The sequence below is a fragment of the Saimiri boliviensis genome, chromosome 7 (assembly GCF_048565385.1).
Source record: "Saimiri boliviensis isolate mSaiBol1 chromosome 7, mSaiBol1.pri, whole genome shotgun sequence".
NCBI lineage: Eukaryota > Metazoa > Chordata > Mammalia > Primates > Cebidae > Saimiri > Saimiri boliviensis.
In genome coordinates, this window is record NC_133455.1 from 88,756,310 (window position 1) to 88,773,798 (window position 17,489).

At 35.6% G+C, this 17,489-nt stretch overlaps 1 protein-coding gene across 4 annotated transcripts in view; it reads right to left on the minus strand.

Annotated features, from left to right (window-relative positions):
• Nucleotides 1–3,904: 3,904 nt before the first annotated feature.
• INTS13 (integrator complex subunit 13) overlaps nt 3,905–17,489 on the minus strand; it is a 35,770-nt gene continuing 22,185 nt past the window's right edge. For all 4 annotated transcript variants that reach the window (XM_074402947.1, XM_074402945.1, XM_074402944.1 and 1 more), the window contains exons 11-17: nt 16,435–16,613; nt 14,870–15,040; nt 14,444–14,598; nt 13,923–14,153; nt 11,657–11,796; nt 7,057–7,192; nt 3,905–5,973 (exon numbers count right to left, since the gene is read on the minus strand). In XM_074402947.1, the coding sequence (XP_074259048.1) occupies nt 5,934–5,973; nt 7,057–7,192; nt 11,657–11,796; nt 13,923–14,153; nt 14,444–14,598; nt 14,870–15,040; nt 16,435–16,613 (1,052 nt within the window). In that variant the 3' untranslated portion in view covers nt 3,905–5,933. The remainder of the gene's footprint in view (nt 5,974–7,056; nt 7,193–11,656; nt 11,797–13,922; nt 14,154–14,443; nt 14,599–14,869; nt 15,041–16,434; nt 16,614–17,489) is intronic.

The following is a 17,489-nucleotide window of genomic DNA, read 5'->3' on the forward strand; positions in this document are numbered from 1 at the left end:
CGTAATCCCAAGGCAGGAGGATCACCTGAGGTCAGGAGATAAAGACCAGCCTGGCCAACATAGTGAAACCCTGTCTCTACTAAAAATAGAAAAAATTAGTCAGGGGTGGTGACGGATGCCTGTAGCCCTAGCTACTCTGGAGGCTGAGGGAGGAGAATTGCTGAAACCTGGGAGGCAGAGGTTATAGTGAGCCAAGATCGCGCCACTGCATTCCAGCCTGGGCAACGAGAGCAAAACTCTATCTCAAAAAAAGAAAAAAACGTCAATAACAAAATACAGTACCCATCTCACACCCTATACACATTATTTATTTAATGTGTATTGTGCTCATAATAGATTGATCGAAGACTCACAAACCTGGAAGGAACTTCAAGCCATTACTCTGTCCAGTTATTACTATTCCTTAATCATCCATCTGTTGCAGGATTTTGTGGTTGTTGTTGTTTTGGGGTTTGCTGTTGTTGTTGTTGTTGTTGTTGTTGTTGAGACAGTTTCCCTCCTGTTGCCCAGGCTGGAGGCAATGACACAATCTCGGCTCACTGCAATCTCTGCCTCCTGGATTCAAGAGATTCTCCTGCCTCCGCATCCTGAGTAGCTGGAATCACAGGCATCCACCACCATGCCCAGGTAATTTTTTTTTTGTATTTTTAGTAGAGACGAGGTTTCACCATGTTGGCCAGGGCCAGGGTGGTCTCGAACTCCTGACCTCAGGTGATCCACCCACTTCGGCCTCCCAAAGTGCTAGGATTACAGGTGTGAGCCACCACGCCAGGCCCTGTTGCAGTCTTACAGACCACCAGAGTAAGAGAAATAAATGCTTGCTAACAGATTCAAACTCTACAACTAAAGTAAAAACCATCCTCTTTCATTTATATATCTCATGATATACTGCAAAAGGGCAGTATGGTGGTTAAGAACTCAGTATCTATAGTGAAACAGGAGTTTGAAATCTAGCTCTATAAGTTACTATATGTGTAACATTGGGTATTCACTTTAGTATTTCACTTTTATCATGTACAAATTGAGAATAATAATTATTTTAATATATTTGTTGTGAATATAAAATGAAATATGTACTTAGCATAGTGTTTTGGCACATGGTTCATTAAATGCAAGCTATCATCTCTGCTCATCTTCTCTTCTCTGAACTAACTCATATCAGAGTGATTGCTTTAGAACTTGTTTCAAATTGAAACATACTTGCATGGTAACTTCCATGAAATTTTTCATGAATTTTTAATTTGAGGGAGATTTCCTTGTTTAAATTAAATGTCTAAATTAAGGAGCCAATGTGGTGGCACACACCTGAATCCTAGCACTTTGGGAGACTGAAGCAGGAAGATTGCTTGAGCCCAGGAATCTGCAACCAGCCTGGGCAACATAGTGAGAGCCTGTCTCTACAAAAACAAACAACAACAAAAATTTAACAACAAAAAATTACCACAGAAAAACAAAAAATTATAACAGCAACAAAAAATTTTTTTAATTAAAAAAATTAGCCAGGTGTAGGACAGGTGAGGTGGCTCACTCCTGTAATCCCAGCACTTTGGGAGGCCGAGGTGGGTGTATCACAAGGTCAAGAGATCAAGACCATACTGGCCAACATAATGAAACTCTGTCTCTAAAATACAAAAAGTATCTGGTGTGGTGGTGCACACCTGTAGTCCCAGCTACTTGGGAGGCTGAGGCAGGAGAATCTCTTGAACCTGAGAGCAGAGGTTGCAGTGAGCTGAGATCAAGCCACTGCACTCCAACCTGGCGACAGCAAGACTCTATCTCAAAAAAAAAAAAAAAAAAAGCTAGGTGTAGTGGCACATGACTGTACTCCCAACTACTCAGAAGGCTAAGGTGAGAGGATTGCTTGAGCCTGAGAGGTTGAAGCTGCAGTGAGCCATGACTGTGCCACTGCACTCTAGCCTGGGCAACAGAGTGAGATACTGTCTTAAAAACCAAAAACAAAACAACAAAAAAGAGTTTCCTTTGGAGTAAATACAGAGTTTACAGAAACAGTAGTTAGACAAGGTGCAATCAGTTTGTCTGTCACTAAATGTGACCTGTTTCAAGTAACATAGATGCTGACAACATGAGCTCTGCATTCTGAATCTCAGAAACCTGAGACTATGTCACACTCAGGTAAGTAATTCTATCATCAAGGAATAGTAAGGCTGATGGAACCTGATGCTGTTTGAAATTCAGTAAAAACAGATCTCCCTAGTAGTTAGGACGTACATTGTTAACCATCCTATTAAATATGCAACAGTACTTAGATGTCACTTTCAAATAGTCTTTCTTTTTATCAAGTGATTGAGTTACTCTATCTTCTTGATTCATTGCATTTTTTCAGTAGCACGATATTCCTCTTCTTTCCAACTTGATGCTCCCCACAGTATCTAAAGCCACCTGCCTTTGTTGTATTATTACATCATAGCCCCTTTTTTGTGATAACTCATCTCATCTTCCTCAGAAAACACCAAAATGTATCTATGCAGAGCTTGAAATGTTTTGTAGTTTCTCTGAGATTTAACTGTGTTAATTGTAATTTGAGCACTAGTTTGTTACTATGATTTGGTACTATGATTCTGATCAATTATGTAACTTACATATACCATTATATAACTTGTATGTACTGATATTTAAAATTTTTTCTGTTCAACTTTTAACCAACACACAAAAAAAATCAGTTGAAGAATCTATGCTCTTTGCCAAAATATGGTTTTTCTGAAGTCCCCTAAACCATATTTGATTAGTTGGTAATACTAATATCTCTGTGTATATATGTGTGTGTATATATATATATATATATATATATATATATATATAACTCTGCATATCTCTCTATATATAACTATATACTAATCTCTGTATATATATAAAACTGTATACTAATCTCTGTATATATATATATACAGAGATATGCAGAGTTATATATATATATACACACACAGAGATATTAGTATTACCAACTAATCAAATCTGTTTTAGGGGACTTCAGAAAAACAATATTTTGGCAAAGAGCATAAATTCTTCAACTGATTTTTTGTGTGTGTTGGGTTAAAAGTTGAACAGAAAAAAATATATATAATATATAGAATATGTATTTATATTATAGAGATATTAGTATAGTTATATATCATATATATTATACATTATATAGAGATATTAGTATAGTTATATATATTATACATATAATTATATATATTTTATATATATTATATATATGTGTATATATATTATATATATGTGTGTGTGTATATATATATATATATATATATATATATATATGAAAGGGAGAGAGAGAATCAATGTAAGTGTTCTTACTTCCCTATGCAAAACTGAGTAAGGGGAGAAACAAGTTAACCATCAAGACAACCTTAAGCCTTTAAACAAAGAGTAGTATTTGTTGAAGTTTGTTTCTTGTTTGCTTCTTCTAGGTCAACCCAATACATTTCCAACAGTAATTAATTCAATCCCATCAATAACAGCAACGGTTGGGCACACATTTCATTTCCCAATCCCTCCTGACACATTTTATGACTAAGAAGATGGCAACTCAACTCACTTGACACTTGAAATAAAATCAGTAAGACAGTATCCTTCAGGCCCAGAAAGCTGGCTGCAATTTAATGTGACTCATCAAATACTGCATGGTTATCCCCTAGAACTCAAACACCAAAAGCACTCAAACACCAATGGCAACAAAAGCCAAAATCGACACATGGGATCTAATTAAAGAGCTTCTGCACAGCAAAAGAAACTATCATCAGAGTGAACAGGCAACCCACAGAATAGGAGAAAATGTTTGCAATCTATCCATCTGACAAAGACTTAATATGTACAAGGAACTTAAACAAATTTACAAGAAAAAAACAATGCCATCAAAAAGTAGGTGAAGGATATGAACAGATACGTCTCAAAAGAAGACTTTAATGCAGCCAACAAACATATGAGAAAAAGGTCATCAACACTGGTCATTAGAGAAATACAAATCAAAACCACAATGAAATACCATCTCACACCAGTTAGAATGGTGATCATTAAACTCCATCTCATGCCAGTTAGAATGGCAATGATTAAAAAGTCAGGAATCAACAGATGCTGGAGAGGATGTGGAGAAATAGGAACGCTTTTACACTGTTGGTAGGAGTGTAAAGTAGTTCAACCATTGTGGAAGACAGTGTGATAATGCCTCAAGGATCTAGAACTAAAAATACCATTTAACCCAGCAATCCCATTCCTGGGTATATACCCAAAGGATTAGAAATCATTCTACTATAAAGACACATGCACATGTATGTTTTTTGCAGCACTATTCACAATAGCAAAGACTTGGAACCAACCCAAATGCTCATCAATGTTAGACTGGATAAAGAAAATATGGCACATATACACCATGGAATACTATGCAGCCATAAAAAATAATGAGCTCATGTCTTTGCAGGGACATGAATGAAGCTGGAAACCATCATTCTCAGCAAACTAACACAGGAACAGAAAACCAAACACAACATGTTCTCACTCATAATTGGGAGCTGAACAATGAGAACATATGGACACAGGGAGGGGAACATCACACAGTGGGGCCTGTCAGGGAGTGAGGGGTTAGGGAAGGGATAACATTAGGAGAAATAACTAATGTAGATGATGAGTTGATGCATGCAGCAAACCACCATGGCACATGTATACCTATGTAACAATCCTGCACATTCTGCACATGTACCCCAGAACTTAAAGAATAAAAAAATAAATAAAAGGTCAGAGCCCATTCAAAAGTAAATACGATTGGGTTATAGTTCCTTCAACCCTGCAAGTCTAAGATGCTAATTAGGCCTGGCCCTGCCTGTGTATGGTTTGTGTTGATCTAAACACAGTGGAAAGGAGTAAAAGTAACTCTAGTTTAGGGAAGAGGGCTGAGAATGAGGCAGGTGTTGGTAAAGGGGAGCAATGTCAATTCACCAGGCTGACCTGAAAGGTTGCTGAACCCCTGTGTAAATACTGGTTGTTTTTTTTTCCAACAGAAAATATTGAGTCTGTATAAAGAGCTTTTCCTTTCTCTAGTAAACACTCAAGGAAAAAAATGGCAAACGAATAATTGGCGTTTAACATTGAAATAACCTGTCTTTTGTAACATAAACTTCTAGATGAAGCAGCACAGGAAAAAGGCCCATGAAACATATAACATATAACCATGACATTTCTAAGAAATGAGACCAAGATTCTCTCCAGAGGTAAAACAACCTAGTAACTTTCCTTTCTTCTAAATCTGTGAAGTAATTTCCTTTATACTTCTCTTTAAATAAGAAAAGCAAATGAATGGAAAATACTTAGCAGAAAAATAAAAAGAATAAAACTACCCAATACTAGTAAATATAAAATTATACAACCTACCTGAAAACTCTACTTTTAAATGAATAACAACACATATGCAAAATAATTTTAAACAAAATAAAAACAATGTTCTTTTTTAGAAAAGCACAATATATGATGAGCTTAATAGGCAAGATTTTATATTAAGTATTACAAATCTTACATAAACTCTCATCAAAGTTTAAAAAATTCCTATAGGTTGTTTTCAGTTATTAAGTGAATAATACCTTTTTTCTAAAGTAATATTCCAATATTTGCATTTCAAATATTTTAATAGTTTTATTTGGCAAAGAGAAGCCTAAGAATTTTTTTTAAAAACATTTCCAGAGAGAACACCTTTTACCATAAAATAAACTTGTATAATTTGGGAGGACAAATCATCTCAAATGTATATTTTTGACTTATGTGCCAATTTTATAATTAGTACAAAAACGATAGTTGAAATATTTTAAAAATGTAAAAACCAGTCCAGGCAACATAACTATACAATCTTGCTGTAAAAGTACTTATATCAAATTCCGCCCAAAATATTTTTGCAATACACTAAATTTAGTTCTTCAAGTCACTCTTCACTGCCGGCTGGCTTTTCCATTTTCTGTTGTCTCCATCCTGAAATAGGAGGAAAAAAATGAGTTGATAAAATGAAACACTCATTAACCATCTATATTTTGTCTCCTTAATTATCTACCTTTCACATGAACATTATATTGACAGAACAGAACATCAGTATTTTAGAAAAAGACTAAAGTTAGGGTTCCTCTAGGTAGGCCAACTTCCTCATTTTACAGAGAAAATTAAGGCCCTGAGACACTAAGTGACTTTCCCAAGGTTATATGTCAAAGGCCACTGTTTTTTGTTTTTTTACTATACCACACTTTCCCTTTCCAAGCAAAACTGAGAAAAAAATCTCTACAATTTAGCCAAAAATTTATTTCCTTTTCCACTAAAGAAATGTATTTCATCAATACATTTTTAAAAGGATTTCTTTGGAAAAAAAAAATCAAAATAATCAGATCTGAGATTTATTTTATCAATATTCTTTTTTTTTTTTTTTTTTTTTTTTTTTTGAGACGGAGTTTCGCTCTTGTTGCCCAGGCTGGAGTGCAATGGCGTGATCTCGGCTCACCGCAACCTCCGCCTCCTGGGTTCAGGCAATTCTCCTGCCTCAGCCTCCTGAGTAGCTGGGATTACAAGCACACGCCACCATGCCCAGCTAATTTTTTGCACTTTTAGTAGAGACGGGGTTTCACCATGTTGACCAGGATGGTCTCGATCTCTCGACCTCGTGATCCACCCGCCTCGGCCTCCCAAAGTGCTGGGATTACAGCCTTGAGCCACCGCGCCTGGCCTTATAATCAATATTCTTAAGTATTATATTCCTTAATAGGAAAACATTTCCCTCTTTTATTATATAGAGATCAGCATTATATCCTAAGTGCTATGATTTTTCATATGTTTACTAACCATTGAAAATAAATGCTCTAAGAAGTAAATACATTCAGGGGTACAACCAATATAATTAAGCCTTTACAAGCAAGAAACAAAGAGGTTAATTTTTTCTCCTTATGGGTGACATGTATTAGTTCATAATATTAGTAATAAAAAATGCCTGATTATTACAAATAAGCAGTGTTTGTTAAGGTACTATACAGGCAATTGACAAAACCAATTTTGACAATAAATAACACAAACCCATTTTCTTCTTTAAGATGTTGATATAATTCAGCTCTGTTATTAACAGAGTTCAAACGTCCAGCAAATTCCTGATGTTTTCTGGAATTGGCAGTATTGATTCTATTACTCCACAAGGATAATAAGGACACTGGCCCTGGTATTATATTTAAAAGGAGAGAGAGAAAAAAATAATTTATTACTTCCAAATTTACAAATTTAACAGACTTACCTTTAATTCTGTTATTCTTTTTACACAATTAAGGCAATCACTTCTCTCTTATTCTAAAATGTATGTGTTTCAGGATCCCTAAGAGCAACCACTAGCTCAATGATTGATGGAAGGATTCAAATGACTAAATGTAAAGTTATACTACTGGTTAAGAATGACTACAGCAATACAATAAGGAGACAGAGCCAGATCAGTAAGCAGACGAAACACATGAGGTGGAGACTGGCAGAATCCATTTGCAGGCTTCCCCTGTTTGCTCTCTCCAGTGAGGGCTTATGCAGAGTACATACTTCCTCCATGGGCAAAAATGCAGCCACATATGTGCAATATTTCTGCCAGGAAAACCTGTTTGAGTAGATTCCAGGGTTTTTACTGGGGCTGATCAGGTAGGTACTCTCTGCCTAACCATAACTACCGAAGTTCCAGACTTTCAGAAGGGAAGCAGGTGTTCAGTTCATTATCTAGGGAACATCTCAAAAGCCAAGTTCCCAGATGGCAGCCAAGGACCAAACTTGCAAGCAGGCTTTTCAAATTATAATAGTCTCAAGCCTGCTATGTTAACTCTTTCCTGCACAATATGATAAGGCAAAATAATTAGAATAGCCAAAACAATTCCAAAAAAGAATAGTTAGAAGATTCTTACTTCCTCATTAAAAGACTTAATTTGAAGTGACTGTGATAGAACTGGATTGGTGAAAGGATAGCCACATAAATCAATAGATAAAAGAGAATCCAGAAGCAGACTCCCACATACACAGTTAACTAATTTCTGATAAAAGTACAACACTTCAATGAAGAAAAAATAGTTTTTTCAATAAGTGCTGCTGGAACATTAGGACATTATATGCCAAAAGGATTAATATTGATCTATACTTTATACCTTATAAAAAATAAGTACTGTACTCAAAATTGATCATGGCCTAAATGTAAAATCTAAAATTACAGAACTCTTTGACCTTGGGTTAGATTTCAAACATGCAATACCTAAAGCATAATCATAAAAGCAAAAATGGGTATATTTGACTTCGTCAAAATAAAAAGCTTCTGTTGTGCAAAAGTCATTGTTAAGAGAAGAACAAGCCATAGAATGAGTGAAAACATTTGCAAATCAAATGTCCAACACAGAACCTGTATCCAGAACAAAGAACTCTCAAAATCCACTAATAAGAAAACAAACAATCCAATTTAAAAATGTACCAAATATTTTAATGGACCTTTCACCCAAGAAGACAAACAGATAACAAACAAGCAAAGGAAAAGGGTTTCATCATCATTAATCATGAGAAAAATGTAAATTAAAACACCAATGATATACCACTACATACCTTATAGAATAAAAAGCAAAAACAAAAGTAACCTTGACAATAGCAAGTGGACAAGGATGCAGAACACCTAGAACTCTCCTACACTGGTGGTGGGAATGCAAAATGGTGCCACCACTTTGAAAAAAAAAGGTGGCAGTTTCTTATAAAATTAGTCATTATAATACTATGTGAAAAAAGCCAACCTCAAAAGGTAACATGACATTTCCTTTCATTCATAAGACATTCTGAAAAATTATAGGGAGCACAATTATAGGAAGATAAAACATATAGTTACCACAGACTGGGGAGAAGGAGTGAAGGATGAGTCAATACAAGGAAACCTTTTGGGGTGATATTCTGCTGGGTACCCTGATTCTGGGGGTGGTATGCATTGTCTAAACCCACAGAACTGCACATCAAAAAGAACTAATATTATAGTATATAATTTTTTTAAAACTCTTATTTGTCTTATTATAAAATACATGTTCATGAGAACAAATTTAGAAAACAATAAAGGAGGAAATAAAATCCTAATGCCACTGCTCTAACAACTATAAAAATTTTAGTCCCTTTTTCAATGCCAAACTATATCCACAAAATGTTATTTTGGTTTTTCTGTTACTGCATCATACAAAGAGGGCTGAACAGATGTCTGCCAAATCTAGATGGCACATTTGAAACAGCCCAACCTTAAGTGCAGTGTATAGAGCAGGCACAAAATTCACTTTGGGGAGGCCTGGAAAGTCATTTTCCAAAGCAGATAAAACTGAAGTATAATAAAAGGCCCAGATAAATTGCTGATCAGAAGAGACATGCAATTTAGGTTAAAAAATAGAATGAAAGAAGAAACAAACATTTTTCAAATTATCAGCCTCAAATAGAAAGTTAAAGGAAAGGTAGTAATGTGCAATCAAGTTGCTTCTCATGTGGGCTATTCCATATAGTATTTCTAGAGTGAAAAGCATCAGGGATCCATTTAATTTAATGATAGCTGATATGTCATCCAAGTGACAAGTTAGTGTATGTGTGTATGAAAACTTAAAATTGAGATCACAATACATATGTTTATGTAGCCTGCTTTAAAAAAACTTATTCATTTACACATTCATTCAATAATTATTCTTGGGTTATATAAATACCACCCTATAGGGGCCAGGCATGGTGGCTCACGCCTATAATCCCAGCACTTTGGGAGGCCGAGGCAGGCAAATCACCCACCTGAAGGCAGGAGTCTGAGACCAGTCTGGCCAACATGGTGAAACCCTGTCTCTACATGGTGAAACTCTATTAATATAAAAATTAGCTGGACACGTACAAGCACCTATAATCCCAGCTACTTGAAAGGCTGAAGCAGGAGAATCACTGGAACTCAGGACAGAGGCTGCAGTGAGCTGAGATTGTGACATTGCACTCCACCCTGGGCAACAAGAGTGGACTCTGTCTCAATAAATAAATAAATAAATAAATAAATAAATAAATAATGTCCTATGAACACACCATTATTCAGTTGTTTTCTTACTGATATGACTTTTAGTTGCCTGCAATTTTTGCCAGTATAAATAATACTCTTTTATTTTTCTTTTTTGAGACAGAGTCTTGCCCTGTTGCCCAGGTTGGAGTACAATGGCAAGATCTTGGCTCACTGCAATCTCTACCTCAGTAATACTTCTTAGGGTTCTATTTGCCAAGCAATGCTGAAACATTGTTTAGAGTAGACCTAAATTTCTCATCCTAATGAACAGTGGTATATTTTGTCATATGAGAAATAATTTATCAACAAACATCTATTTAAATCCTATTATTTTCTGGGTCCTCTAACAAATGCCTGAAAGGCAAATATAATAAGATTGCCCCAAGGGTGATCTCTGGCTTCAAAGAAACTAGTGAACTGAAGAATATAACACGTATCACTGTATATATATACACACACACACACACACACACACACACACACACACACACACTGTAACAAGTATATAAAAAGCAAACAAGCCTACCTTCTCCCTAGGATGAGCTGCCCATAATCATAAGCTGGACCTACTGCCTTAGGAGAGTCATAGTGGCAGACATAGTCTGATGATGGCACATCATTTCTCTTGTAACCTAAAAAGACTAAATCTAATTTGCCTTCAAGATAACTAAGGCCTAGAATGATTTCAGGTGCTGCCAAATCCAAATCATATTCTTGGTGCCTAGAATTCCTTCAAGAGGAAACTAAACTTTTTAGCCTATAAGTAAGAGATTAAGAGGCTTTACAGTGAAAATATTGTTTATAATAATACCTACACTGAAACTGATTCAAACACATTTTAATATATCAATAAATGAGTGATATTACATTATTTCCTAAGTTTAGTAGGAATTTAGGGTCAAAGAGTTTGTATTCAATAACCCAGCTGTTAGTATAGTATCAGGAACATAAACAGATTCAAGTTTTTACATATTTAAAATTTCTTAAAACACAAACTTCATATGCTTATTTTCCAAAGGCTTCGTTTATGGAAGTATGACACTACTTGTTTTTTATTTTAACACTGTCAAATATATTTACTGCCTACATTCTCTAAGGCTGTGATATGGTTTGGCTGTGTCCCCACCCAAATCTCATCTTGAATTGTTCCCACAATCCCCACGTGTTGTGGGAGGGACCCAGTGGGAAGTAATTGAATCATGGGGGCCGTTACTTCCATGCTATTCTCATGATACTGTGTGAGTTCTCATGAGATCTGATGGTTTTATAAGGGGCTTCCCCTCTCTTTACTCTGCACTTCTCCTTGCTGCTGCCATGTGAAGAAGGACATGCTTCCCCTTCTGCCAGGACTGTAAGTTACCAGAGGCCTCCCAGCCATCCTGGAACTGTGAGTCAATTAAACCTCTTTCCTTTATAAATTACCCACCTGGGTATGTCTTTATTAGCAGTGTGAAAAGGGACTAATATTGACTGTAAACAGAGAATCTCCTAAACAACATCCATGAATACTTAAGAACTCTTCCTCGCATACACAACAATATTAATTAAAACTGTATAAAACAGAGCTTCATTGGAAAACTTTTTATAAGTCTAGTTACCACAGCTGTATGTTACCTTTTGATTTTTCCACTTGTGGAGTTTCATCCATTTCAACAAGGGGTTTTTTGTTTGGAGGTTCTGGAGAATCAGGCGAATCTTTTATAATCTCAGCTTCTGCCAATTCTTCTTTTCCACGCTCTAAGATTCCTTTCAATCTTTTAGAGGGACAAATAATAAAAATGTAAAGTTTAAATTTTTAGAAGTTTAAAAATGGTCCATTAATTAAACTACCTTAGCATATCAACCTTTATAAAAGATGGCTAATCTCACAAAATAAACCTAGGGACTAATCAAAAACTTCAATCTAAAACCAGTTCACAGAAATTAATGAATTAAATACAAGTTTCCCTTTTCCTTCATAATAATCATGCAACAATTCAGGAATCAGTCAGCTGTTAAATATTAAAAAATAGAAGAATACTTAAGAAATTAAAATTTAAAAGGTCGGAAATGATGTGATCTTCAGAAGAAACTGCACAATTTTTATTTTTAAAGATATGGACAAAATAATACTGTATTTCAAATTACAAATAAGATTAACAAATTCATTTCCATTTATTCTCTAGTCTATATATTGTGCAAATGTATTTATTTTCTTCAAATTAGAAACTTAACTCCAAGCTTGTACTCAGTTTCATCAGAGAACAAAAACACTTGCAAAATATACAAGAGTGTACTCAAAGCTCAGTGGGATCTGAATAATACTTTTTCCCTTTTACAGTGAGCCAGTTTTGTTTCAGAAGCTCAGCAGCCCTAACGAAAACATAAGCTTCTAAAGTCAAAGAGAATAAAGGTATTCTATTATTAATGAATAAAATTACAGGATTTCCAGAATTAGCTTCAAAATATTCCTATGGGGGTAGTGGTGAAGGTAGTGGATGGAGATATATATGAAATGAGATGTGCCATGAATTGTTAATCATTGAAGGTAGATGATGAGTGACTATCTGTTCTATTGCTACATATGTTGGAAATATTCCATAATAAAAAGATCTATTTTAGGCCAGTCGCAGTGGCTCATGCCTGTAATCCTAAGCACTTTGGGAAGCCAAGATGGGTGGATCACCTGAGGTCAGGAGACAGAGACCAGCCTCAGCAACATGGTGAAACTCCATCACTCCTAAAAATACAAAAACTTAGCCAGGCATGGTGGTGCACATCTATAATCCCAGCTACCTGAGAGGCTGAGGCATGAGAATCACTTGAATCCAGGAGGCAGAGGTATAATAAAAAATTTTTATAATACAATTTTTATGATAAAAAAAATTTTTTTTTTGAGACAGAGTCTCACTCCGTCGCCAGGTGCCAGGCTGCAGTGCAGTGGCACGATCTCGGCTCACTGCACCCTCCGCCTCCTGGGTTCAAGCAATTCTCCTGCCTCAGCTTCCTGAGTAGCTGGGACTACAGGCACACCCTACCACGTCCAGCTAATTTTTTTTATTTTTAGTAGAGATGGGGTTTCACCATGTTGGCCACGATGGTCTCGATCTCTTGACCTCGTGACCTGCTGGGAGCACAGAATAGCATACAGTCCATTCTTCCACACTTTGCTGCAATCACATTTTTGTTTGAGACAGAGTCTTACTCTGTTGCCCAGGCTGGAGTGCAGTGAAGCAATCTCGGTTCACAGCAATCTCTGCCTCCTGAGTAAGCGATTCTTGTGCCTCGGCCACCTGAGTAGCTGAGATTACAGGCATGCACTCCCATCCATACCCAGCTAATTTTTGTATTTTTTTAAGTAGAGACAGGTTTTTGCCATGTTGGCCAGGCTGGTCTCAAACTCCTGGCCTCAAGTGATCCACCTGCCTCAGCCTCCCAAAGTGCTGGGATTACAGATGGAAGCCATTTTACTGGCCTGCAATCACTAACTTGTTTGTTGCTACCATCATACTGTATGTTCTTCCAGGGTAGGGATATCTTGTGCCAAATGCCTGGCACATCATAAGCATTCAATAAATATTTAGTGAACAGAGGAATAAAATTACGTCTTTGAAATTCATAACACGTAAAGCACATACTGATACCAAACATCATGCATTGTGATTTTCAGAAGTTAATCAGGAAAAACTAACACAAATGTTGCTCCTAACAGTAAAAATTCATATTTTTTATGCCTAAGAAAGATCTAGACTTTAAGAACAATAAAATTACAGTAATGAAAATAAATAAGCATGTATTAAATGAATTACTATTAAATCAGGTTTGAATGTTTGAAAGTGCTATGTGCAGAATGTGATATATCAAAAGGCACCATGGTTCCATATCAATGCCAAGAAGTCACCTCTCTGAGTCTTGCCATGATTTTTCCTGTTCATAATCTTTCACTGCTTTCTCTGACTTGTCCTCTTTGTCTTCCCTCTTTCTTCCTCGTTTCTTTCGTTCTTCTTCTTCTGGGGGTTTGCTCCTGCATGCCATCAGACATTCCAAGACTCTTTGATGTTTCTCCGAGTTGTTGATATGGGCTCTGACAAGGGTTTCTAATTCATTCCACATGATGCGGTATTGTTCATCTCTGCAGTAAAGATTTGAAAATACTCTTTAAATAATATTGAAGTGTCACTTGCTACTGGTAAAGTAAAAAGAAATAATGAAATGTGGATTTCTTTCCTCTTACTTAGTAGTTAATAGTGAAATTCTAAGCTATAATATATCCATTTCTATAATTGTGTATTATTTTACCTCAAACATATATATGTATAAATACACGTCCTCAAGTATAATTTACATATGAAATAAGTTATTCTAAGAAACAATATATATCAAGTAAATGTGATCTATAAGGAAAGTAAGAAAAATATCTACCTTTTAGGGCCTTTTCCTCTTGTACCAACTGTGGAAATAGGTAGAGGATCATTTTTTCTTTCCATATCAACTAAGTTGTATATTGTTTTTTGACAGTTTAACACATCTTCTTCTGTCAGAGATTCTTTCACAATAACGCTGGCTAATGGAACTACCTGTTAGATTTTTTTTTTTTAAAGAAAAAAAAATCTGTCTTGAAAAATAAATATCAAAACATCTAGGCAGAACTTGATTTTAAAAAGGATTTTAAAGATTATCATTATGAGGAAATCCATAAACTATCACTTTAATTTTTAATCATTAATTCTTAACTTTAGCAAGCTCATGTATTTCATTTTTTGCTTAAGAAATGGTATAAATCTTTTTTTTTTCTATAAAGAATATATAACTAGTCTAGAAAAAAAGTTGAAACTACTTAACACTTACCGCTTGCATGTTAAAAATGGTTGTTTGTGAAATGATCATAGGCCAGTAACGGGTGTGTTTTTCTAACTGATCTTTTGCTCGCTCCAAAGGGACCTCAAGACTTCCATCGATTTTGTATCTGGGGTCTAGAAAAGGAGTTAATCTGTTTTCCCTCATAAATTCACCAAAATCCTAATGATAACCAAATAAGATAAAATTAGAAACTCTGTCTAATGTTTCAGTATGGATTACATGTACTAGTCTTGTTTCCCTGATGTCTTCTGTCCTGTGATGTGCAACAAAACATTTTCTCTAATAATGTCCCTCAACTCCACTACTTTTTTATCCTTTTTGAACTTGAAACCTATCAGCCTTTATGTAATGAAAATGAAGAAAGCCTCAAACATAAATGCATTCATGGTATGTTTCCCCCAACCTTTTTTAGCAATCAAGAAACACTTTTTTCCCCTTCTGTAATTTAACTTTTCTATCACATACAGATAAAAGAGTGAGTTAATCACATTAGAAGACCCACTTGCTTATTTAAAAACTACCTTGAGGCTGGGCGAGGTGGCTCACACCTGTAATGTCAGCACTCTGGGAGGCCGAAACGAGTGGATCACCTGAGGTGAAGAGTTCAAGACCAGCCTGGCCGACATAGTGAAACCCCATCTCTACTAAAAATACAAAAATTAGCTGCGTGTGGTAGCAGGTGCCTGTAATCCCAGCTACTCAGGAAGCTGAGGTAGGAGAATTGCTTGAACCCAGGAGTCGGAGGTTGCAGTGAGCCAAGATTGCGCCATTGCACTCTAACCTGGGCAACAAGAGCAAAACTCCGTCTCAAAAAAAACTACCTTGACATAACATAAACATGTTAAAAATAGTTATCTTTGAATGATGAAGTTATAGGTAATTTACAAATGTGGGTACTTTTAAAAGATACGTATACTCTCTAACTTTTCTACAATAAATACTGATTAGGCTTCTCTTTATTTAAAAATCCTAATTAAAAACAGTTACTTACAGTATATAACACTTTGTGATTTACAAAGCATATTCATATACATAAATTACACTTAGTTTTTACAACCACCTCTAGAAGTAAACAGCTATGAAATACCAAATAGGAAAGAGAGGAGGGAGAATGAAAAATCAAAATTAGGAAAACATAATTTCTAACAAAAATGGACACAATTTCCTTTTATGTTCCACCCAATAATACGAAAGTTTATGTTATTTCAAAGTAGCAGCAATCCAAATATTCCAGGTTTCTGGTTGCCATTTAAATTACCAGAAATTAAGTTCCACCTACAATAATAGTTCAAATCAATTTATTCTTTCCTACAATTCCAGTATCTCATTGCAATTCAGATACTTCTCAGTATACACTGAATACATAATAAGATTACACAATGATAAATAGAACTTTTAAGCAAATATTACAGGAAATTCACCTAATTAAAATAATAATCAAATTCTTCCAAATCTCTTTTTTCACAGATCTCAGCATTTAACGAACACTAGATAAATACTTGCTGAATGATGATAGATTCAAAATATAAAATTTATAGATATTAGAGTCTTACTGTAATCCGGTAGTCTGTAACTCTTCCTCCACATCCTTCACTAATTGAAGGTGGATCTTCTAGAATGGATCGAGAACTGCTAAGGACGTGCAAAAAAATCTCTCCTCCATGGCTACTAAGCATATGACTAATGACTTTAGAACCTGATTTTCGTGGTTGTTCCAATAAAACAGAACGACCTGTCAAAAGCAAGATTACACTATCAGTAATGAAACTCAAATGGGCTCTCATTTATTTCCTTAAGATTTATGTCCATATTTTTTCATTTTATTTATTGATCCTCTTTTTTTTTTTTTTTTTTTTTTTTTGAGACAGAGTATCACTCTGTCGCCCAGGCTGGAGTGCAATGGTGCAGTCTTGGCTCACTGCAACCTCCGTCTCCCAGGTTCAAGTAATTCTCCTGCCTCAGCCTCCCGAGCAGCTGGGACTACAGGCGCATGCCACCACACCCGGCTAATTTTTTGTATTTTTAGTAGAGACTGGGTTTCACTGTGTTAGCCAGGATGGTCTCGATCTCCTGACCTCATGATCTGCCTGCCTTGGCCTCCCAAAGTGCTGGGATTACAGGCATGAGCTACCGTGCCTGGCCTGATCCCATATTTTAACCAGCATTGCTAATTTAGTGTATCTACTCTTCCATACATAAAAATCTGAATTCTAGCCTTAGCTTTATCTTAGTTACAACAAGATTATATAGTTACACAGTTTCCAAAAACAACTACAGTGGTCTCTGACATAAGACATTTGGATATATGATTGATCCAATTACATGTACATATTGAATTTTTCTCCTAGACATCAAGAAGAAAAGTGAGGCAACTGCTCCATAATCCTCAGGCTATTAATGCTACAGAACATTTCGGGAGAAGGCACAGTCTCAGTTCACTTAACTCAATAGTTTCTCATCTGCACTGTAATCCTAACTACTTTCTATTCTACGTGTCCAAATGTTAATCGGAATTTCACTTAGTCTGATAATCAAATTGTGCTTAACTAACAATGACATAACCTTATGATAAAGACACATTGACTCTTCAGATCACTAGTTTCAAAAC